Source organism: Tachypleus tridentatus, chromosome 3 (assembly GCF_004210375.1).
Source record: "Tachypleus tridentatus isolate NWPU-2018 chromosome 3, ASM421037v1, whole genome shotgun sequence".
Taxonomy (NCBI): Eukaryota; Metazoa; Arthropoda; class Merostomata; order Xiphosura; family Limulidae; genus Tachypleus; species Tachypleus tridentatus.
The window spans coordinates 92,173,515-92,198,778 of record NC_134827.1 but is presented as its reverse complement, the minus strand read 5'-3'; the positions used below and the strand labels follow the sequence as shown (position 1 = coordinate 92,198,778).

The window sequence follows — 25,264 nt, the reverse complement described above, 5'->3', positions numbered from 1 at the left end:
GTATCAGAAGAGCTTTAATTTTTTGTTTATTCACACTTATGTTTATTTGAGATACGGTGTTCAAAAACATTGGTAGATGTACAAAAACGTTAACATTTTCCTCAGATCATAGAATTGTGTATACATATAATTTTCTTGGTGGAAATTTATAGAGTTATTTTGATTGATTCCAGGATTGTCCGCCAGGTACACCGGATTTTAGAGCTCAGCAGTGTTCAAATTTTAATGGAAAGACACTGAATTATCCAGGACTGCCTCATGATGTGAAATGGATTCCTCATTATGGAGAGTGTAAGTTATATGGTAGTTAATGCCGCATGATTGTGCTTCGCGCTTTGGGGGTGTGGGTGTGTTTAAGAGTGATGGGCAAATACAACTATTCCATTAGAACTGCCCATGAACTGGCTGTGAGTAATTCTTCGTAAGTATTTGACAGATAACTGTAATATTTTCAAAATATATTACTTTTTATAAGGTGGTGTAATTTGCTTCTTAGTTTTACGTTTTTTCGCGTTAATTACTACTATGTAATGAAATGGCAGATTATAAGAGAAACTTTTGTTGTTGCCTTTTTTGTAACTAACAGTTTTTTTATGGTAGGTTTAAGGAAAAAAATTATTTAGACGGATACGACCCGTCAACCACTAGTACAACTGTTCTAAAGCACATAGGTTATAACGCTAAAGAAAGTATAACACTTAAATCAACAATATGAAAGTGAGTAACCGTTGCAAAGACTTCTTTGGTACAAGTAAATAAAAAAAACAAGAGAGAGAAAACTTGTAACATAAACAAATTGTAAATGATAAACTAGTATTTTTAATGCTCACAATGTTTCAGGTATGGACGTCCTTCTTCAAGTGGTTTTAATATATGATGTTACGAAAGGTTTAATTAATATTTCAAAGTCTACTGACTGTTATTATTGGTAAGTAGGGTGCTGTGCATTGTTGTAGACAACAGTGAATATCAAGTTTGTAAAATAGTTTGAAAGATAACTAGTACTCTGGTGTCAAAAACAAATAAAATGCAAAAATTAATGTTAAAAATTAATTAAACAATGTTAATAAGAATGTATGGGTTTAAGTATGTATTCACTCACGTGCTGTACCTACCTACTTGCACACAACACAAAGTTATATAAAAGAAATTATTTCATATATTCCCTTCTGGCAGACAGTGTCAGTTTGATATGCTAGTTTCAATCATTTTTTCTCTTTCTTTTAACTGTCGCTTGTCAATTTGTGACAGAGAGCAAGTATTCTGAAGTGGATTTTTGTGCATATATTTTACAAGGATGTGGCTTAGATTTTTAAATTATCAACAGTAATACTGAAAGAATAATGTAATGTGCTTCCTTGATGGTTGAGGTTGAAAGTATTGTCTTTATACCTAAACAGGAAATATTTTGACTGATTGGAATTTTCCAGCACTTAGATCATACTAAGAAGTATTTTGAAAGCATTAATTGTTTGACAAATAAAACGTTTGGTTTTGCTTATAATCATCTTTCTGAAAATTGTTTCATATATATTTCTAATAATGTTTGTTCTCAAATTTTAACTAGTTATATAGAATTAATTTTTTCATCAGGAAAAAAAAGTACAAAGTAACCCTATAAGAGTGATTCTAGAGACAGACTAACATTCTGTAATTTGGACTTACCGTATGGTTTGGAGTTCTGGTTTCCTCAAATACTGATATCTGGTTATTGAATTGTAAATACCATTTTCATCTTCCTCATGTATAAAACCTAGAAAACAATTTACAAATACTAGCAAATTCAGTGGAATAAATGTAATTTTAAGAAATTCTAGCTTTTTTACATAAATAGGTTTTCAGCATTTATCTCAAACCCCCATATACCATTATACTGCTTGAGTTTACTTGATGTTAACCACAAACCTACAAAATGGGCTATCTGTGCTCTGCCCACCACAGGTATCAAAAACCCAATTTCTAGTGTTGTAGGTTTGCATATGTACTGCTCTGCCACCTGAGGGCTACTGCTTGAAAGATTAGTAAAACTGTATAATATTATCAGTAAAACAAATCCATAAATTTAATTATTTGGCATTAACATTTAATACCAAAATAGAAATTATAATCATGATTGAATTTTTTGTAATGTATACTTCTATATTTTAATTAAAGTTAAAACACTGTATGATGTATTTGTAACAGATAAAGAAGCATGCAAGCTATATTGTCGAGTTTTGGGTACCTTTCGTCATTATCTACTGAAAGGGAAAGTCATTGATGGAACAACATGTGGAATCGAAACATTTGATGTCTGTGTTAATGGGCAGTGTAAGGTAAAGATTTTTATTATAATGTTTTTGTTTTTTATGGAATGAAAAAATCATGAAATACCAAATCACACATGTCCCAATAAGATGATAAATTCCTTCAACTTGCTTTTCAAAATTCTCCTGAATTTACACATTAATCTTTCAAACACTGTTTTAATTTTGTAATCATTTGTTCATTGGTGATAGTCATTACTTAGAATTAATTACAACATGGTGCTGCATTCATAGAGTATGTAACCTATTTAAAATAATACATATAAATGATATAAAAGTTCACTGGCAAGTCCACTCCACCAGTAGAATTTGATTTTTGGAATAGGCATGTTATAATTAATTTGTGTCTAAAATAATTTTGTATACAACTTCATGACAGTAGATGTATCTCTTTTAAACAACATTTCATATAATTAGACTTCTTTAAATTAATAACCAAATGAACTAAAACTTCATTAGTGCTTTAAAATTAATAACATTGTGTAATTTGATGCTTAAAAACACATTTCATTTATTGAGTCTTACATCCAAAACACCACTGTGCAAAACTCATCAATATAACCTTCTACTAAATATAGAAATGTTGTAAAAACAGATTAAAGATTACTTTGCCTTAGATGTTTGCTTGACCATGGAAAGAGAGTTATCATTGTATTAATTTTTTTAGCTACATGAGGTGTACTTGCTTATTTTGTTGTAGTGCTATTAGGTTTTTTAAGTTGATAATGCTTTCATTTTTACGTTATTTAACTTGAAAAAGAAACATCTTTTAACTTGTACTTTTCCATAAAATTTATGAATGTAGATTTTTTATAATAAAAATGTAGAAAGTATTAAATATGTCTAGATTTTTCTACATTTTAGTGAACTGTATGGAATGGTATTCTTAAGCAGATTAATTCCTCCAGTAAAGCTTGGTAATCTGGTCTAACAGAAGGTTCATCAGAAAATACTTTTCACTATCAATAACTTAATTTGACTCAACTGAATTAAAGGTAGAAGGTGGACAGTACTGTGCTACAAGGAAATACTTTGTTTATTTACAAGACAAAAGAAAAACTTATTCAGCCAATGAAAAGAATGAACTGGACTCTGATCTTTTACAAACTGAAATGTTAATTGAAAGAAACCCTTTGCTCTATATACAAAACTTGAACACTTTTAATTACCCAAGACTGCTCAATCACCCATGCTATTTGTCACTCCCATTGAAACAAAGTAAAGGCCAAGTCTTCTATACTTCTGCATCTTCACATGGCACTCATAGCTGATGAAGCTAGAACATCCAAAGGAATTTTCAATCAGATCTAGCAACATCAGTCATGTACAGTCTTAGTTACTGGAATAATTTTGAACAATGTTAACTGGGACAAGAACAAGGCCAAGTCAATTATTTACATGATGTAAGTGAACATGTATTCCAATGTGCTTAAGTGTGAAAGATTTGGAAAACTTCATGAATAAGTAAGCATTTGTCATTTCAAACTAAAGAAAAAACAAAAGTTTAGTATTTTTCAAATACAATACAATTACGGTTCAAGAAATTGGCAACAAAACTGGCAAATAATTAGAAATCAAAAGTTTTGTTATTTTGAGATTTCTTAAATGCTGTAAAAACACTAGTAATTAAGTGCAAACAGTCTTATCATTTCCTTGCTAGATTGAAATTAAACACATAATCAACTTTTTCAAGGAGGATCCAAACCAGTAATGATAATGTTAGAGCAACAAGCGACAATTCACTTACACAATATTTGTTAGACTTAAGTTAGTACTTATTTACTAATAAAGTATTGAAAATAAAAATACATTAATTTTATTTTCTTAGGCAGCTGGTTGTGATCATTTGTTGGGGTCTAACAAAACACTCGATATTTGTGGAGTCTGTGGAGGAGACAACTCAACTTGTAAAAAAGTGATGGGTCATTTCAACAAGACAAGCTTTGGTGACTAATTGTATTACTTATATTTTAAGGGAATTGTTTGAGTTGTGTTCTACCTTCTGCCTCAGTATTTAGTAATTTACATTAATGTTTCTCTTCTGTTAATGTTAGTTGTATCAATTACGCAATACTAATGAGAAATGTGTATATTTTGTTATGTATGTTATGTATTACAATTTCATAGAGCCAGAAATTTACAAATTTGAATTTACAAGTTAATTGAATGTCAATATTTATCAAAGTTGTGATATTTGCTAACAGGATTGAGACACACTTGATACTTTTTTTTAATACAAATATATTTTAATATACAAACAACAATACAATCTATAATAATGGCTATAACAAAAAGTTATTACAAATAATGGTTTACAAACAAGAGTTTCACAAGCTTACAACAATACTAATTCTTCTATTTAGTATGGAACTGAATCTTTTACTGACAGTTCATATAGAACAAAATAATTCTATGTTGATACATAGATACACTTCTCTTGACAGGAAGGCTAGCTAGCTCTATTCTTGGCCCTCCTTACATGGTTTATAAGCTCACTTTCCACCAAGGAAGATATCTACTGTTCTTGTAGATATGTTAACTTCTAAAGTTAATTCTCTGAACTTGAACAATTTATAATGTTCAAGATCTGGTAAAATATCTGTAATTTTCTGATTAATAAACATTTACCACAGTTATAGCTTCTAAGGTTTGTAGTATATTGACTGTAGCAAACTAACAATATTAAACTGTCTCTTGGCTCATTGCTTATAAACTTTTAGGGTGAGGTTCTATAAAATTCATTTGGCAGCAATGTAAAACATATATTGTTGGTTTTTACACTCAAGAATCTTCTACGAATTTAAAGAATAGGTGGGACTTTTGCATAGACATTTAATGATACAAGTTGTATGTATTTTTAAATCTATATTACACTGAAGCAAACAAAGATATTAAAAGAATAATATAATGTTAAATTAATTACAGTTTACAAGTTTCAAACCAAAGAACAAATATGTAAGTGATTTAGTGTGTGTAAAATCAATGCAAGTATGATCTCAGATAGTGCAGTGTTGCTTAATATTCGAGAAGTATATAATAATCTCATACAAATATTGTATACATCTAGTTTTCTTATTTCATTTGAGTATGATGATTACTTATTCTTAATCATAAGAAATACTTTAACATATACATTTACACGTTTGAAGAATACTTTACATTTTTTTTTCTTTTTTACATAGTCACTTATTACGATTACCTCTTACAGAAGATTATTTTCTTGATAAAAATGAAAGTCTATTTTTATATAATAAAACAATTAATGTGAATTTCATAATTATATTAATACAGTGAAATTTTTCATTACTCTTGCATGATGTGTATCATTTCAGCAAATGCATTCATATTCTAGGTTTAGATAAATTCCTGAAAGTTATTTTTTACGAATATATTGTGTTACGCTTATTTCAAATAAAATTATTGCAGAATTATGGAATCATGAGATGTTCAAGTTTACTTTCATTGGTGCCACATGTTTGGTCTTTTATTTTTTATTGTGTAATTTAGAAGTCAAGACTTTTAGAGAAACTACAAACATCTTTTGTCCAGTAACTTTAAAACACTGTATTAAGTAAAGTATGTTTTATCATTTTAGGGTACAATTCTGTGGTAGTTATTCCAGCTGGTGCAAGAAACATAGTTATTCTTCAACATGGACATAATAACTCCCACAATGATGGCAATTATTTAGGTAATTTAAATAATAATAGATCCTACATTTATTTTAATTCATTTCTTACAGAAATATGTTAAAATGGAATCTTATAAGTGTCATCCATTAAAGCCAGAAATAAGATGAACTGTAATCTACAAAGAAAGAGGAGTAAGAATTCATAGCCAACAAATTTCTACCTTAATTGTTCAAAACTTGATTCAAGTTTTTAAGTTAAGGTGTAACAAAGTTTTACTAAAGTTACACTCTAAGCTTCATACTTAAACAAGAAAGAACATTGCAAACTATTACTGTAATAAATTAGATCACAAGTTACTAAATGTGGCATTATGACTTTTCATACATGTAACCTCTTTTGTGTTTGTTAATGCATTTCTTCAGTCTGACATGGACTTTGCTATTTTGTTATTCTATCTTTAAAAGAACTAAACATAATTATATTGTGGAAACAATCTAATACTAGTTTCTATTCATAGAATAACTTACAAAGTTACAAAATTTGTGAAGCTACTTTATACACTTTCAAACACTGAATTTATTATTAAAGACTTGAATGATAAAGTTTCAAGCTGAAACCAAGGTTTGTCTATGGATTGATGGCAGTTGGATGGGGACAACCAAGAGGTAGTGTAGCTTGCTTTATAGTAGAACACATTATAGTTTTGATATTTTCAACTAGTTTCACTTCCTCAGCTGCAGGCAAGATTTCAGGTTAATACAAAATTTGTACGTAAAATATATTTTACAAAATACAGTTCTAATGCTGATGCTAATCTGTATATTTATGTGAGAACCAGGAATGGAAATATTTTCTTCTCCATTTATATTGTTGTCTGTTAAGTAAAATTTATCCTTTGAGGTTCTAACTCTCCAGTGACACAGTGGTATATCAGTGGACTTGTACCACTAGAGATAGGGTTTCAGTACCTATGGTGGACAAGGCACAGATAGCCCATTAGGTAGTTTTATGCCTACCTTTTACAAATAAACCTTTGAGGTTATAATAGTGAGTTAGTTTAAAAGCTGTAAATGGAGAGAATGCTTTTCAATGATCTCGTGAGGTAAAATTGGATTTAATAAGACCATTGAGATGTGATTGGTTAACTACTGACCTTAGATAGGCCATTGTCCTTCTTAAGACTCACAAGAATTGCTGTTCTTAACACTTCATAACAGGAAGGCCAACTAAGAGCTTGTGAAGACATTGTAATTGCAAGGTTCCAGTTGATTTTGATTGCTTGCACTTAGCAAGCTGTCCTTTTCACCAGTGTATTGAAAGGTAGACTTATTCAGAATTGTTCAACTTCTGAGCAAATAAGTTAGTTAAATGAGCTGAGAATCCAAGCATACGCTCTTGTGGTATGGAGAACCACATCGAGCACTGAGCTTTATTATCAGATAATTAGAAAATGGTGTCCAGACTACAGAACATTAATATACTTGAGTATCAAATTACTTGATGTTTTCCTGTGTTTTACCCTCCTATTGAGGTATGCATGCTTATGGTAATATAATTTTCACTTGTAAAATCTGGTTGAACTTTTAGAGGTAGCTTCAAACTTCTTCATTTCTATTCTTTGCTCTTTAAGGATAGATGTGAATGTTTTTACATTTTTTAGGATTAGAGTTGTTTGAGTGCTATTTATAAAGCCTACAAAATAATGACATTGTTATGAAAAACTGATACTGCCATTTTTAGTGACACAATGAACTCAGATAGAGATAGAGAAGCCCATTTACTTTAAAAGATGATTGAGTGTCATCATTTGAAAGATCTTCCAAAAATGGCATAATAATTGGGAAAATTTCATGAAAATTTAAACAGACTTTCAGTGCTCTTTCTACTAGGTTTTTACAGAATAAGAGTAAGTTCTTACAACCTCTGTTCTTAAGTGATTTTTAAAAAAACTGGAGTTTCATTTTGCAGACTTTTCATAAAAGAGCAGGCATCAGAAATCACTAAACATATGTTTTATGTATTAAATATCATATTTAATATTAAAATTAGAGAATGCAAGGTAAATTATGTGTTTAGTGAGTAAATATAAAATGAAAGAGGTTGGTTTCCTTGATTTTAGCTTCAATCTTTGACACTTTCACTCAAACTTTGACCTCTGAAGGATTTTAGAAGGAGATAGAACTTAAAGAAAGTATCTTGTGTTCAATGTAAAAATTCTTTGTTCTCTACTAATATAATAATAATGTAGCATAGAAAGTCTTCTCTGTCATTCCAGTTCATTGTTGTTTTACTCATGGGATTAACCATTTAAGTTGTCTAAACATGTTAAATGTAGTCTAAAACTGGCATTTCTCACTGTATTTGATATCTTTTTATAAATATTTCACAAATTCACAATGCTCAATTATGTCAATGTGAGTATCTTGCTAATCAAAGTAGCAGTGGAAAAACTAGGACTTTTTTTTTTTTGAGAAAATGAAGGGGCATGTCAGAAGAGAGATTGGAAGTCAAATGTTATTAAATAAAAAAGAAATAGACTTCCTTGCCTTTAAAAAATATCTTTTCTTTTTAATTATAAAAAAGCCAAAATTACCATAGGTTTATTTTTCAGAACTTTGCAGTGGTCTGATGCTGTTCCAAACTACCATTAAAGCCACCCACTCTTGGTCTTCTCTGATTGGATATAATTATTTCACTGTAAGTTGTATGGTATGACTATCCACACCCATCCAGAAAAATATTAATTAATGCTTTCATGTCAATGGGAGGCACAATTTTGAGAAGATTTAAAAGCTTAAAAACTGCACCATAGTATCTTGTATGGTGAGGTTCTACTACTTCAGCCCCATTCCAACCTGGTGGATAGACTGTTGCAGGGTGTTATTTTTTGTAGCTGTGTTTGAATGGTTAAATTAAAATCTTCAATTGTTATCTTCTCTGGATAGATAACCTTCAAGATACAGCTGTACATTCTTGGGCATTATAATTAATTAAGGCAGTTTTCATTTGTTTTCCTTTTTTCAGTACTAAAAGGAAGTGACAACAATTACTTACTCAATGGAGATTATAGTGTCACTCCTTTCAGAAAAAGAGTTTACTATGGGGAAACAACGATTGATTACAGTGGGTGTAATGCTGTTATTGAACGAATCAACTCGAGTAAAACGTTGAGCAAAAATTTGGCTGTTCAGGTGAGATATTTAAATTTATTTATTACATTGTAATTCCAGTTTTCTTATTTGATATTAAGATGTTAAAAATAGTGAGTTTTGTTTTAATAATTCAAGTGTGTTGTCTCTCTTATATTGGGAGATAGTGTAATTAGAGTTTGATGTGATATTGGTAGTCAACAAAATGACCTTTTTTATTTCAAAATCAGATTCAAGTCTCTAAATAAAATTAGAATGAATCTTTCAGAACCTTTATATGTACATAGATAAATAGTTCACACATTCCTAATTTCCTTTCCTGTAAATAAAAGAAAATCAATGATTGTATAGTATTAGTTATGGTTTCTTCAATTTACCTAAAATTCAGGAGTTTTTTATTTGATTTTCCATATTAAAAATAAACCTATTAGTAGTGTGGTAAGTTTGAAGGCTTCTAATGCTAAAAACTGAATTTAAACACCAATAGTGGGCACAGCACAAATAGCTCACTGTGTAGAATTGAGTTTAAATTAACTACAAACAATTAAACTAACTAAAAAGAAAATAATTTTTACTTCAGTCCATGAGAATCTAGACTTTTTTTCCAATGTGAATTAGCAATCCAATGGCATTTTAGAAAATAGTGAAGTTTTCAAATAATTTAGTTTTATCTGGCTATTGCAGGTGCTAAATGTAGGTAGATTGTATCCACCAGATGTCCACTATATGTACGTAGTGTCTTCTGTTAACCATGATCTACATCATTGGGTTCTGAGAGATAAGTGGTCTGATTGTAACCGGCTGTGTCAAGGTCAGAAAATATTTGTTAGGTATAATAAAGCTCACTGTCTAAATAAGTCCTTGTTTTCTCTAACAGATAGATTTTTCAAAAAGATAGATATACATAAGTTAAAATTAATGAACCTTTTTAATTCTATTAAAAAGTTTAAGTAACCTAAGAAGGACTAACTGCCTAAAAAATCATCAGAAAAATTTTATTTGCCAACTGTTAAAATATAATTTATTATTTTAACTTTAAAAACATATCTAAATATTTTTGTTCTTATCAAATTTATAATACTGTTGTTCTAATTAAAATGCCCAATAATGTTCACAAATAAAATAATTAGAAGTATGTTGGTTAGATAAAATAAAATATAATGGTAAGAAATAAAAAAAAATATATTGTTCATGCTTTTGATGCTCACTGTGGTCATTCTTATGAAAAGAAGATTTTTATTATCTTCATTCAATTTATTTGTAATATCATGATGCATCAAAAACACCTAGTAAGTTCTTAAGTGACAGCCAAAACTATGGTGAACCTACCAGTTTGTTAAATCTAGCATACATGTACTTATGTGGAATAATTTCTTAAAGCTCTCTTATGTTCTCTGTTTAACTAAATTATTGAGACTCTAATCCTAGCTGTTTAAAATGGTAATTTGTGGGGGAAAATTGTTGTGAAATAAATGAATTTGATATATGGTAGGTTTGAAATTGGGTTAAAATTTATATTTAATCACTTTAAAACATGATAGTAAAATTACAATTCTTGCTCATTATTTCTTAGACAACTTTTCATAACTTTTGTAGAACACTATTTTTATGATCTAAAAGTTTAGTTCAGTGTATTTTACTGTATTGGTCTGACCTTTGTATTGTCCTGCTTTCACTTATTGCACTCATTGGATAATGCTTATATTAAAAAAAATTGTATTTACTTTGAGCTTGCAGGTGAAAGATTTCGATTACTAGTCTGCATGAGAAAGCATGATGGCCAAATAGTAAGTGATATCAACTGTAACCTCAACAGCAAACCTCCAAAACTTGCTCAAGTCTGCAATACACATTGTACACTCAGGTAACAGAAGAATAATTACATTGTACATTTTTGTGTGCAATTTAAGATTTGCATAATATCTAAAAGTAAATTTTAATCTTTTGCTAATATTAAGTCTTGCAACTTGCATGTGTAGTTTGTAACAATAATTTGTAATGTGTACTTCAAAAGTGAAAGGTGTAAATGAGTGATGCAGAGACTGATCCATATGGTTTGCTCAGTAAGTAGAATTATTGAAGGTTTTTCAACATCAGTGCTTGATTCCTCTTTGACTTATTCCTGTAAAGCTTTTATAATAAAAGCAACATGTTTTTTTAAATATGCTTGTAGACAGAAAAAAATATATTACCTGCATAGTTAAACTCCATTTATATTTTAGTGTAACTTGAAAGATTAAAGTGATTTAGCATTGGTGGTTTTTTTTTTTCCTTTGGGCTAGTTCTATCAAATACAGAGGATTTGTAAAGTTACCTGAATTTCTGGTTAGGGCAATGTCATTATGAGATTTAACAACCATCTATTTAAGTCAATGAGTGTGTCATTGCAAAACAGTATATCTGAATACAGTTATGATAATCGTTTTTTATTTTTAACCTATGTAAAGCTTTACTTTAATTATATTATTGTATCTTGGTAGCGAAGGAGAACTGAGTTTATTATATCAAAAAATTACAATTGATTCATAACCCATTAAAACTGACTTGGGTAAACCCTATAGAAAGACCATTTAACACATAACACATATAATTGGTAAAAAAGTGAGCAAATTTTAACACAAAGATGTATAATCAAAATAAAGAAAACCTAGTCATAACAAAAAGTAGCTGTATGTTCTTTACTAACTGAAATTTCATATCTTCAATGCTCCATGGTAGTTCAATACTAAACCTAAATTCTAAGTGAATTGTAAGTTAAATAATTATCTCATCAGCATAAAAAGTAAAACAAAACAAGTTGATAAATGTAGGAATTATAAAATTCCTTGTTTCTGTGGTAAAGTTTAGATTTGGCAAATATACAGAAACTTGATATTTAGGGTCAAGGAACAAAGAATATCATAGAAAATGACTTGGCTCTATCAGAGCACATAGCTAACAATGTGGGTAAAACAGTAAAACCTGTCTAAGGCAGAATTGCATGGGACTGAGTAAGATTTCCAGCTTAGACAGTGAACATGCATTTCCTTAATTATATGTAATTTTTGAGCGGAACGTTATACTTGCTCGACTCAAGAGAAGTAAGAAATTTGTTAATAAAGTTATTATACTGTTTATGCTATATTTATTAGAATAAGAACAAAAATAGACATTCAGAATATGCATATATACATAAGTATATAAAATCGTAATCAAATTTATTTAAAGAAAGTGTCAAATTTCAACTGTTTCGTTTTTTAATGGGCTTTCTCGTGTGGTTATAAGAGAATGCCAATTTTATGGCCTTTTCGTGAAGTTCATTTTCCCCTTCATTTTTGTATACAATTTGATAGCATTAATATAACTTAACACTTGTGATGAAGTAGGAATTTTGTTTTTCCACTATCTTTTCCATTTCGTTCATCTTCTGAATCTCTTACACTATTACCATCTTGCAATTCTGTTATAGATTTTAAATCAATTTCATCAGTTTCTGTTAAAAGATTCTTCTCAACGTTCACAAAACTTTCTGCATTTACACAGAATCATCTGCATCAATCTTCTCAATCAGAGTGTGGATTTCACTAGAATCGTCATAACAAACAACTTCTCCACAATCTTCACCATTATTAAGAATAAATTCAGTTTCGAAAACTCTTGTTACACATTTGATTGAGTGATATAAAAATGCAATTGTATCTAACACTTCAATTTTCATGGTCATTTCAGATGCTCTCTTACAGTCATCCATGTTTGCAATAATATGCTGAAGCATCAGTTTTCTGTATCTCAATTTTATACACTGTATAATTCCATTATCTAGTAGCTGTAGAATTGATGTTGTACATGTAGGTAGAAAGACTAAACAAATCTTTGAAAGTTGAACTTTTGGGTGACAAATTACATTATCTAGGAAAATTAGAATATTCCTATTTTCTTGTTCCATTCTTTTGTTTAATTTGTTCAAAAATTCCTCGAATATAGTACTTGCCATCCACACTTTATTATTCATTTTCCATTCCACAGAAAGTTGATTCTTCCTTAAATTTTTGAAACAGCATGGATTTTCACTGTTACCTGTTGCCCATGGTTTCTCTAGTTTTTCTATCAGCAAATGCAATCAAAAGTACAGTTCTTTTGAATAGCAATCTCAGGAATAATGAAGGCAGAAAAAAGAACAGAACATATTTAACCAGTACTTATTGTTACAAAATGTCCGAGAATTTATTAATATTTAAACAAATTATTAATTAAAGAAAAATTTATTAATATTTAATCAAAAACATTTTTTTTCCACCTTACTCAGGTTCTCATCCTACTTACTGATAAATGAGGTAGGTGAAAGATAGTTTTCTGTCCATGTCAGTCAGATTCTGCTATGTTGGGGGCCTTTTGTTAGAGAAATCTTAAGATAATGCTGAGACAGGTTTTACTGTATTATGGTGATAATTGGGTTATCACATGTGAAGGTGAAACCATGTATACATTCACATTGAATAATAATGAAGATTTTATAAGATTTTCTGTTTTTCACTCTTTAAGCTGTTTAATATTGTCTCTTATTTATGTTAAATGATAATGAAGGAAAAATTATATACTAAAAATGTGAAAAACTAATAAAAATTATATATTTTTTTTATCAAAAACATATTCATCCTCTCCATGGTGTAAAAGGAACCCTGTTAATAGACTCCCATGCTAGTGATTGATTTTCAATTAGTGGTAGTAATCTAATGAATTATTTCCTTTATCATTGACAAGACCTTACTGATCTTGGCTATCTCAGCCCACAGTTGTTGCACCTTCCTCTGTAACTAAAGTTGTGGGTTACTGTCTTTCAGCAACTGATTCTCTTGTTGATTGTAGCAGACCCAAGCATGCTTCACTTAACAGCTTGAACCTGAAAGAGATGCTCAAGAGGTAGAGGTATCTCATGAAGCATTGTTTGCTGAAAGCTCCATTTAACTCCCAGAAAATTGGATTTGTTAAGAAGCTGAGAGTGGTAGGATTTATAAAATTCTATGTTTTTGTGGTAAAGTTTAGATTTTCGAAATATACATTGACTCTTTCTGTGGTTATTGATCCAGTTGAAGGTGCAATGGTGGCTTGACTAACAGATAGGGATGGTCATAATCCTGATATTAGGTGTAGAAAAGTCTTAATGGAGCTAGTTTAAACATCAGGGCCATCCACTAAACTGAGGGTAGGCTTTGTTCCACCAGCAGTCTAGCCATTGAAGATGTCATTGTTCATATATTGAAGGTGGTTCCATTATGTTTGGTATTTCAGAACCAACTTAACAGCATCCTCTGTCTGGTCCTATTTATTTGATATATTGGCCAGTACGACATCAGCTAAGGTAAAAGTAAGGATTAACCCCAGGCACTTTGGGACATTGGTGTTATCAAAGATGTCACCAAGATTGGTGAAAAGGTAGTCTTTTCTCAGTAACCAACATAGGCTACCTCCACTAACTGTTTCTGTAGCATTGGTACTATAATTTACTGCTAGCTGTGTATCATTAAATCCAATGTATTTTTTTGGAATCATAAAATAAATATTTATTGGCAAAATTCAGCCAAAGCGAAACTGAAGCATTTGAGCTAAATGTTATTTCAGTGAAGATTAATATTAACACAGTCACTACAGTATATAATAATACATACTCATACTAACTTACTTGAATGCAGTACTTTATAGCAAAATACATTTACTATCCTAGATGAGCCATCAACACCACTATCTGAACTAGTAAGATATTCTACCACCATTTTCAAGTTGATTCAGTTGACAGGCAAATACAACAAAACAGGAGTTTTTCACTTAGATTCATCACAGCTTTATTCACATTTCATGCTGAGACAAAACCAACTCTCTCATTGTGTACAGAAGAAGTTACACACATTTCAGTATACTGGAGAGAGAGAGTAGTGAGGATTGTGCTGTTTATTCCATAGAACTTTTGCCACTTGACTACATCAGGTGAGTGATTCTTACAAAATAGTGAACAACAAATTGCCTCAGAAAATTGTTCAGTACCTTGAAAAGTAAGAGTAGCAATGTCCTTTCAGTTGAGTTTTCAAACTCTTAGCAGTCATATTATGTGATGCAATCTGTTTATGTTCTGGGTATTGCAGTTACTAACTAGCCATTCTAACTGTGTAATAGTCGACTTACTATTACTTGATATGCTGTGAATATTTCTGAATAAAATTCTATTCAGTAGGTTAGCTTGTAAGAGTTAAAATGCCCTTTTGGTCCTTTTGATCTTTCAATCAGAAGAGCATCCTAACTCTGTGAAAATCAAATGACAATTACACAATGTAGAGCATATTTCATAATGAAATACCACCAAGCAGCTTGTAAAGCAACAAATATTATTTCCTTTTGGTCATTGATATTACAATGTTCTAACTACTGTCTGGTAGTTAATCATAGCCACAGCAATCATGAGACTTTTGTTAGTGTTTTGACCAACTATCAAAGTTATTTTATGTTTCTTCTCCTGGAATTTCCTCTTCTGGCTTGTGTCTAGCCAAATTAAGAACATCTAGCTCTTTCTTTTTCATCATATGAATTGTATCTTAAGACAGCCAGTATGGGTATTAAAACTTTTATTAAAATAAAGTAGAGAACAATATTTTGACCTTCTCAGTGAAAGTTGATAATATAAATAATGCCTAGACCACTACTTTGTCTGTGTGTTCCAGCCAGCCTGACGAGCCTGTGTTAGATGAAAGGCCTCATCAGCACCAGACATGTAGTGTGGGTTATATTTTAGAACATATTCCACATTTAGTCTTATGTTTTTAGTGTTGTAGATGTAGTTTTCTCCTGTTGACACTGTGGTTGCTCTGGGAAGAAGAAAACTAGTTTGCCAATTGTTTTTTCACTGGTAGTAAAATTAATTTAAGTACAATAATTGAAATATGAAATAAGTAAATAATCATTGTTAAAATTAAAATGAATAATTAATAAGAATTTGTTATTAATCCTTATCCTCTAAATCTGATATTTAAACGAATAAATAATGTTTAAAATAATTACACTTCCTTTACTTAATAAGCTGGTTCATTCATCAGTATGTCCAATATGGTATTAAATTTTGTTGTAAGATATATTTTCAGTGTCTTAATTTAGTTGTGTTTGAAGCTGCAAACCATGATGATGTAATAATCAGGAAGCTTAATCCAATGTCTAGAGAAAAGGGGAGATTATTTATAAATATAAATAACCATTATGAAGTTAAAGATTATTCAGTGAGTTTACAGGTGCAGAGTCAGAAGAGTTGTTCAGTGGTAGAGGTGAGATTTATTGTTTTGATTTAGTTACTCTAATGAGTGGTGAGGTGATTTTGTAAGTTTATTTGTGAGTTAGGTGTACTTACTATCAGTCAGGAAAACTTCTATTAAACATTATTGATGGATTATGCCTACCGTAATTAGAACAGCATCTGTTAAAAGTTGTGTATTAGAAGCTTATTGGTGAAAGTGGTTGCAGCAAATATTATAAATGAATAAATTAATTTGTTATGGTTACCTGGATTACATCTTGTATTATTTTACTCAAGTAATCTAAATGATCCTGTCTAACAATATAGTACATTACAACAACATTGTTTTATTTTGTTTAATTGTCATTAAAAAAAAAAGGTTTAGGCCACATATTTGTAAAAACATGTATACTGAAATATAGCATCATTACCTTAACAATCAGAAATCTGTATTATAAAGATATAGCTAACTCACTTAGAGTTGAATTAACTTTGTGAATAAATGCAATAATCTCTCTCTTCTAAGCAATAATCTTGCAAAACTGATTAGTTTTCACCAAATATATCATGCTAATTTAACAAAATATTATGCTCTGTTTAAATATCCATGCAAATTCTCAGATATGTTGCTTGAAAAATGGTACAAAATAAAAACAAATGTAGTATGCATTTATCATTATGGTGTATATCAAATCAAATAATTTTTTTTTTATTTGAATATAAAACAGAATAGTGTTTAGGCACATGAATGACAAATATTAGCAAAGGTTACACAATTTTAGTGGATTTTCTGTGATATCAACTTAATGCAGAAATTCACTATTTTCTTAACTTGACACTGGTTAAATTATAGTGTTTAAGAGTTTACTCAACATACACAACACTGTTCTAATATTGAAGCACTGCTTTCTCAAAAATTTTAAAATGTTATTTTCCCCTACCCTTCAAAAGTTCAAATTGAATATGGGATTGTCCTATAGCTTACTTAGCTGTTGATTATCTCTGAACTGGAAATATATGAAAAGTTTAAAATACTGATACAGGGATCACCTAGATACCACTGTAATAAGATTTACCTACCTATATCAGCATAATTCTAATTTTCTGGTGTCAGGTTTATGTGTACTTAAGAGTTCATTCTGCTAAATTACTTCTCTCAGTTTGGTGAACATGTTTCTTAGATTTTTTTTTTCCAAATTCAGTTACTTTGATTTAAAAAAAACAAAACTAGCTTATCACATGTGCAAGTAGGGTTTGCATTCAAAGGCTAGTAAATGAATCTTTAATGTCATTTAGATTAATATGTAAGCAAAAATGATTACATGCAGTTTATGGTGAAATTGTTTTGCTTCTACTAGATGGCAAGTAATGGCAAGCTCCAAATGTTCTTCCTACTGTGGGAAGGGCAAAAAGTTTAGAACAGTTAAGTGTCTTCAACAAAAGAATATGTTTCAATTACAAGAGGTGGCTGATGCTTTCTGTGATCACACTGGGACAAGACCAGAAGATACAGAAGAATGTGAGGGGCCTTGCCTAAAATCATACTGGATATTTGGCCAGTGGAGCTCAGTAAGTGATTTTAAACTTTCAGTAAAAAACAAACAAAACAGTAATGGTAGAAGTAGTGTATGGTGATTTGTGTGAGGATTGTTTGTAATAGCTCTTTTGTTATGGAATGCTAATTAAATAGAACTGAAAGCAGTAAAGTATTGTAGAACTGTTACACAGCCTAAACAGTGATTAATAGTTTAGTTGGATTTTTCAGGAAAGTGAACTATAGTTGACATTTTTGTTAAAAGTCTGTATAACAAGTTGGTTGGTAAGTTAATCCATATATTTTTGTTATTAAGCAGAGTGTTGAGTATTAAGGCTTGTGCAAAAAGAAGAAACTAATACATACAAATTACTGGAGTGTAATTCATTATTTACATTTAGTTTAGAATTAATACACTTTATTTGAATTTCACAAACTGTAGGATCTACTAAAGTTGATCAGCTTTTATACACATTACTAGCATATAGCCAATCTAAAATGATGGCACAATTACTACCACTCTCACCCCATAGTACACCCTAACCTCATATTCCATGACTGAGTGAAAAAAGTAAATTTTGTGAAATCAAGCTTGACCAATAAAGTGGCAGAAAAGTATAGTCAAGGCAGTCAAACATTGGTAAATTCTTTTGGGAGACAATCAAAATTAAGATCATTCATGAAATGGTTTTCTGAAATATTCATAGAATAATTATTAGTAAAAATCAGTTATATTAACAACTTCTAATTTATAGAAAAGCCAGTGCATTTTGATAATACTACATTACAACGATGGCTTTTATGTGATGTTGCTTAGCAACAAAGTATAACCTAATATTGTTGTTAGCCTATGTACTGAAAGCATGGAATGAAATGTATAATCAAGAAAACTGGAAAATTTCAAAACTAATGTGGTTTTCTTCCATTGATTCTGTGGTTGTTTGAACTGATCTGGAGATAAAAAATACTATCTTGCTGTGTGTCACTTCTTCTGAAGGATAGTAAATTTAATTAAATTATAATAGTAATAAATTAGCAAGTAAGTATACTTAAATGTAAAAAGTAAATAATAATGTGTTATTAATGCTTACTCTATAAATCTGACTCTTAAACAGTTTAAATTAAATTGACAGTAATATTATTTCACTTACTTAATCTAGTTCACACCATAATGGTTGTTCATGAAAGTTGATAATATAAATAATGCCTGGATCACTACATTGTCTGTGTGTCCCAGCTAGCCTGATGAGCCTCAGTGTTAAATGAAAGGCGTCATCAGCACTTGGCATATGAGATGTAGTGTGAGAGAGATTTTATAACATATTCCACATTTAATCTTAAATTTTAATGTTGATGTAGTTTTCTTCTATTTACACTGTGGTTGTTCTGGGAACAAGAAAAGTAGCTTATTAGTTTGCCAGTTTTTTTTTACTGGTAGTAAAATTAATTTAAGTACAACAATTGAAATATATAATAAGTAAATAATCATTGTCAAAATTGAAATGAATAATTAATAAGAATTTGTTATTAACCATTATCCTCTAAATCTGATATTTAAATGAATAAATAATGCCTAAAAAATTACACTTCTCCTTTATTTAATAAGTTAGTTCACTCAACATAGCTAGGTAGTTAGGACACTCACCTCAGAATACTCAAATTCCTATCCCCACCAAACATGTTTACCCTTTTAGACATGGAGAAGTTATAAAGTATGTTCCATCCCACTATTTGTTGGTAAAAGAGTAGCCCAAGAAGAGTTTGCAGTAGGTGGTTATGACTAGTTGCCTTCCCTCTATTCTTTCACTGCTAGATTATGGATGACTAGTACAAATAGCCCTCATTAAGTTTTAACAAAATTCAAAGCAAACCGTATCAAAACACAACAAAATAGTTGTTAATCATGGAAGTAAAGGTAAATAGTGCCTGGACCACTACCAAGTCTGCAATGCTTTAGCTACCTAATGAACTCTTGTATTGAGCAGAAAGATGCTGAAGATGGTCCTGTAGTTGACATATTATATCATATTTTACTTTGCTTTCACTCATAAGTTTTTAGCATAATATAAAATTTGGGGACAACAAAATGTATATTGGTTTACTTAGGCTGTAATGTCACTAATTAAGCATTAAAAAAACTTAAAGCCAGTCTTTATTATTCAACAAATGTTTGGAATGTTGAGATTGAAGTAGTTAATGGTGCATCATATCATACAGTTGGATTATATATACCTGATAAGTTCATGTTTAAGGTAGTTACATACAAATACAGACTGTCAAATAATAAAATTAGTTGTAAGTATCTTTTTTTGCTCTTTCTTCTTATGTCAGACTCTTTGAGCCACTGTAATTTGTTAAACGTTAAGTTAAAATTTATGTATATATGTGTATATATGATATTGCCCCAGGAGAACTTTTACTTTTCAATAAACTATCTGCTACGAGATATTTTTGTGGATAGTATTCTAGAGGAAGTTAGTTGAAGACCATGATACACAATTTAAATTGAGGAAATTGTTGAACTAAGTTAACTAAGCAAAAAAAAAAGTTTTAAAATTGTGGATTTCACAAGTAAGCTTTCGTATTTTGACTACTCTCTTTATGTCTTCCTTACTGCAATATTCATACGAAAATAATTAGTTAATTAGCAAATTATGATTAAGAAATAGGAAATAATACATTAGGTAGCATCTTAACACCTTGTTTAATTAATTATTTTAAATTCTTCAAATAATTCAACATTGTGTGTGTATGTATAAATAATTCTGCATATATTCTTGCTGGTACAGTATTTCAAATAGTGATCAATTTAATACTTGATATATAAAGTCAACATTTTCTTATACTGAAAATGTAGTAACTTACTTTTCATGCAAAACATTCTTGTTCTTTTTTTTGCCTCAAAACATTGCTAAAAAATTGTTAATGCTTAGTGCATCAATCTATATATCCCACAAATTACATGTCACTTTTGAACAAATATATAGCATGTGACATCTTCCACCACCAATATTGCACCATTTCTATTGGTGCAACCAACTCAACTCCCTCTGATGTTCCTGCTCCATTCTCACTTTCAAGAATTAGCATGATATAAAATTAATGACACCATAGTGGGGATGGAGGGTTTGAAGTAGGACAGGGGAGAAAGGATTTATTGAAAATACATTTTCAGGGTAAGAAAATGTTAACTTTCGATATGGTCGTATGTCCTCTTGCACAAAGCTAGAATCTCACATTTAAAAGGTAGAAAGATTGGGTAGATGTCTAACTGTGAAACCAAGCAGAAAATGACTGCCTAGTAATAAATGGTATGCTCATAGATGGAAATGAAGCAGATATGGGGCACTGCACTACTTCTGGACACACATGCTCTTTGACTCATAAGGAAATGATCCAGACATGGGCAATAAAAAAGGATCTGCATGAGCTAAGTTTGTTCTGAGAGGTGCCATCCATAGGAAAAGGTGATGCAAGTTTGAACTATCCTCCATTACACAAAACAAACTGAAAACAGCTGGCTCTCGTAGATGAAGAGCTACTCTATGAAATGAAAACTCGAAGTAAACATGAGAAGAAACGACAATTTCAGAGGCAGTTCGTTGAAATATAATGATGGAGAAAAAAAGAAATAGTCTTGGCTATGTATCTACATAATGATGACCAGACAAATGAAGTTCCACAACCAATCTTCAGAATTAGGTCAAGATCATATAAATAAAAACATATTAGAGAAACATAAATATATTAGCTATGGCATGTGATATATACACAACTCCCACCACAAGTAAACATAGTATACTACATCAAGTAACTGGTATTACTAAGAGGAAGTTAGCATTCTATTGAAACCAGACAAACTCCTAAAACTGCCATAAGAGGAAGTACAATGAACAAAATCTGGCATTACAGGGTTGTGTGATGGCTTCAACTCAAATGTGAGAAGAGGACAGTAGTTGTATCAGATATTAAGAGCAGAAATTGTAACTCACTCAACTGTAAATGGAGCAAGACACATCTTGCACCTGGACTTATGAAGAGGATGTGAAACGTTTGCTGAACCGTTAGAACAGAGTATTTACATCCTGTTGCCAATATTATGAGGCAGATGAAGTTCCCCATCTTAAACATAGAGGCATGGAAGGAAACCTCTTGCAACCTCTTGAAAAAAAAAGAAAAGAGGGGGGCAGTAAATGTGGTGTGAAATTTGAAGGAACATCTCACTGAAAAAAGTGCAGTTAGTGTCTATGATTTCCTCTTTTGAAAATCAGACCATTCATAATTTATGCAGTCAAAGGGTCTGAAGTGATGGGCATAAATCCCCTTTTACTTTACTCATGATGGTTCTTGAGTAATGGTCCACCTTTGAGTTAAACATATGGATACCTATAGACACATAAATATATACCACTAGGCATGCCACCAGTGGTCTTGTGGAACATCCCATCTCTAAAGTCAGTATTATAGACTTACTACTATATACAGAGTAGATTTGAGTAAAAGCACACCTCACCAGGCAACACTTGTTACAGAGTGGAACCCCTGCGAATATAAGAGGGTCTTTGAAAAAAAACAGCATAAATGTTGTGAAAAGACACTTCCAAGACAAAAATTAATGTGTGTGTGTAGAACTACCTTGGAGGGAAATGATATCTGAGAAAAGTACAGTCAGATATTGCAGATAATGAGTGATGAAGGAATAAACCTAAATAACTCCTTTCAACAGACAGTAAAGAAAAGCAGCCAAAGTCATTGTTGTATGACAGATTTGGTGATAAGAAACATTGAGGAGAAGCAGCAACCTTCCATGGATAAGTCTGAATATGCCAGCCTAAAGAGTTGACAAACCAAACCAGTGAATGTTGCAGGGTATAGATCATGTGAAACAGAAAGGTTCCAGGAAATAAAAGGTCAGGAACATGAACATCAAAAGGATGCAGTAGGTGTCACCTAATTTCATATGAAGCAAACCTGATAAGGAAGACAGTTGGGATTGGAATAAGAGTACAGGTGGGAGGTGGTAGTTAAAGAAATGAGCATAAATGCTAAATTGGCTCTATTGACAAGAGATATCTTAGGGAAGAAGGACCTTTCTGGATATATGACTACAATACTGTTTGTAGAGAATGGGCACTTGCCATATATTAATGTTCAAAATTGCATGTAATTTGTGGAGTATATAGACTGGTGCACTGTGTATTAAACATTTTTCGCAATTTTTATGGGGCAGAGAGAAGATCAAGATAGCTTTGTTTGAAAGATGGTAAGACTCTTAGAAACAGTTCATCATATAGTAAAAACTACTAATGTAAAAACAAATATTGATAAGAGATTAATACAAATTGCAAGAGTAAAGTATGAAAAATCAATCTTTCTCTGAAACATATCCATCAAAATTTGTCTCATAATAATTACTTATTTTGAATTGCTTCACCTATCTTTCACATGTGTAGTTTCTCAATATCTGTTTTACACTGCAGAGGACATTCTGTTGAACAAGTAGGAATTTGTTAGGTTATCCTCATGTTCAGTACCTTAGAACAAATACAATATACAGAGGTTAATTGATTACCTTAAATCGTAATTCTTTGAAACTTAGGAGTAAAAAATAATTGAACTAATAAAAACATCAGTTGTTCAATGGGAATATTATATTAAAAACAACTGTATCTTTACTAAAAAATAAGAAAATTAGAAAGCTATGGTATTAAAAGCCAGGTCAAAAAAGTAACTTGGGATAATATGGAATACTCTTGTTTTTATAAAAAAAACACTTTTTTATTGACAGTATTATTGCAAATATTTAATGATGGATTAGCTATGTTCTAGTTTACCAAAATTTAGATTCTACTAATGTGTACACATTATGCATTTCAAAAAAGGAGTCAAACCACGTTAGTGAAATACATAAGATATTTATTTTTATTATGACATGAAAGCAATTATTTAGAAATATTTTTATCTTGTGATATTTAACTAAAATCTTTAAAGATGAAGTGACTGAAGTAGGAAAAAAGATTATAAATCAGGCATAGTGTTAATAGGGAATTTAAAAGACAGAATAGGTTAAATTATCACAGGAAATTCATTATCAATTTCATATAATTGTTAACAAACTTAACTGTTTAAGATCTCTGAGTACAAAAGAGTTAATTTGTTTGATTCCCTGTGAAATTACTTTGTAATAACTAATAATTATTTTTCATGACAATTGGTAGTGAAGGTGAATTTAGTTGTTTTTTTTCCAGTTAAATTGATAACCAAATCATGGTTATGTATAAGAAATTGCTTAACAATGTTTTTTTTTCTATTTGAGTAAAGAAATATTAGAAAATTTAAATAAACATAGCAGCAGAGATTCTCAGACAGATTTCTTTTATTGGCTATTTTGATAATATTAGCAAAAAAACTTGAAAAAATCTGTAAAAATAGTGAGAGTACATGCTTACTGAAATAAAAAAGATGTAATACTGACATTACAAGTGTTTGAAAAAAGAAACTGAGACTTCAAGCAATTTAATAAACTGTTTCTTTTACCAATTTTTCATAAGTTATGCTCAGTGACCTAAAAGTGTTTAGATGTTTTGCATGTTAGATATGATGTTCTTTATCCTATTTATCTGTATGCTTACACCAACTCTACTTCCTATTTTTGCCAATTTCTACAGTGTTCCAAGTCGTGTGGGGGTGGAAGATGGACACGGACTGCCACTTGTGTAAGCACAGCTGGAAAAAGGATGCCTGAGAGTAGCTGTGAAGCTTCCAAGAAGATTACTCTTAAAACCTGCAATAGTGAACCCTGTCCAGAATGGAAAGTTGGAAATTGGACACAGGTGAGGTTCATTGGTCTTGGCTGAATATGTGTTGCATATTGATGGTAAGAATATTACAGTATAGTTTTCACATTATTGGTGCAAAAAGTACTTTTATTGGAAATTTTAACATAAACCTCAACAATAAACTTTTGGTCTGTTATATCTCATCTTATTGGTAGAGTGGATATATGTTTGTCTTGTGAGTATATGTATATTGCTAGTTAGTTTCATCATTATCTTGTCTGTTACTATAACTGTATATCCCCTAGTATGGAATGTGGTATATCTGTGTAGTCAGAGAAAATAATGATAGCGTTCTGAGTACAGCAAAGTTTAGTCAGTGCCATTGGAGTTTTGTTCATAATGAGTTCTAACACATATTAGAATATTTTAAAATATCTGAATCATTTAACCTTTATATAATAAACATAATTTCATATAATATAATCACTAACATGCCAAAATAAATAATTTTTCCATTTCAGGTTTTATACCAGAAAAAAAATCTTATCTGTACCAATAATTTGAATTATAAATTGCTTTAATTCCTAAAGAGAAACCAGAGTTTTCCTGAAA

The 25,264-nt window shown here is 30.5% G+C and overlaps 1 protein-coding gene across 3 annotated transcripts in view; it reads left to right on the top strand.

Annotated features, from left to right (window-relative positions):
* Nucleotides 1-25,264, top strand: part of LOC143247473 (A disintegrin and metalloproteinase with thrombospondin motifs 9-like) — a 216,168-nt gene that overhangs the window by 118,566 nt on the left and 72,338 nt on the right. For all 3 annotated transcript variants that reach the window (XR_013026563.1, XM_076495683.1, XM_076495682.1), the window contains exons 13-21: nt 174-291; nt 2,185-2,315; nt 4,135-4,252; nt 5,902-5,997; nt 8,963-9,129; nt 9,772-9,898; nt 10,825-10,951; nt 17,698-17,908; nt 24,542-24,706. Coding sequence is in view for 2 of the 3 variants with exons in the window: in XM_076495683.1 (XP_076351798.1) it covers nt 174-291; nt 2,185-2,315; nt 4,135-4,252; nt 5,902-5,997; nt 8,963-9,129; nt 9,772-9,898; nt 10,825-10,951; nt 17,698-17,908; nt 24,542-24,706 (1,260 nt within the window). In the remaining variant the exon portion in view is untranslated. The remainder of the gene's footprint in view (nt 1-173; nt 292-2,184; nt 2,316-4,134; nt 4,253-5,901; nt 5,998-8,962; nt 9,130-9,771; nt 9,899-10,824; nt 10,952-17,697; nt 17,909-24,541; nt 24,707-25,264) is intronic.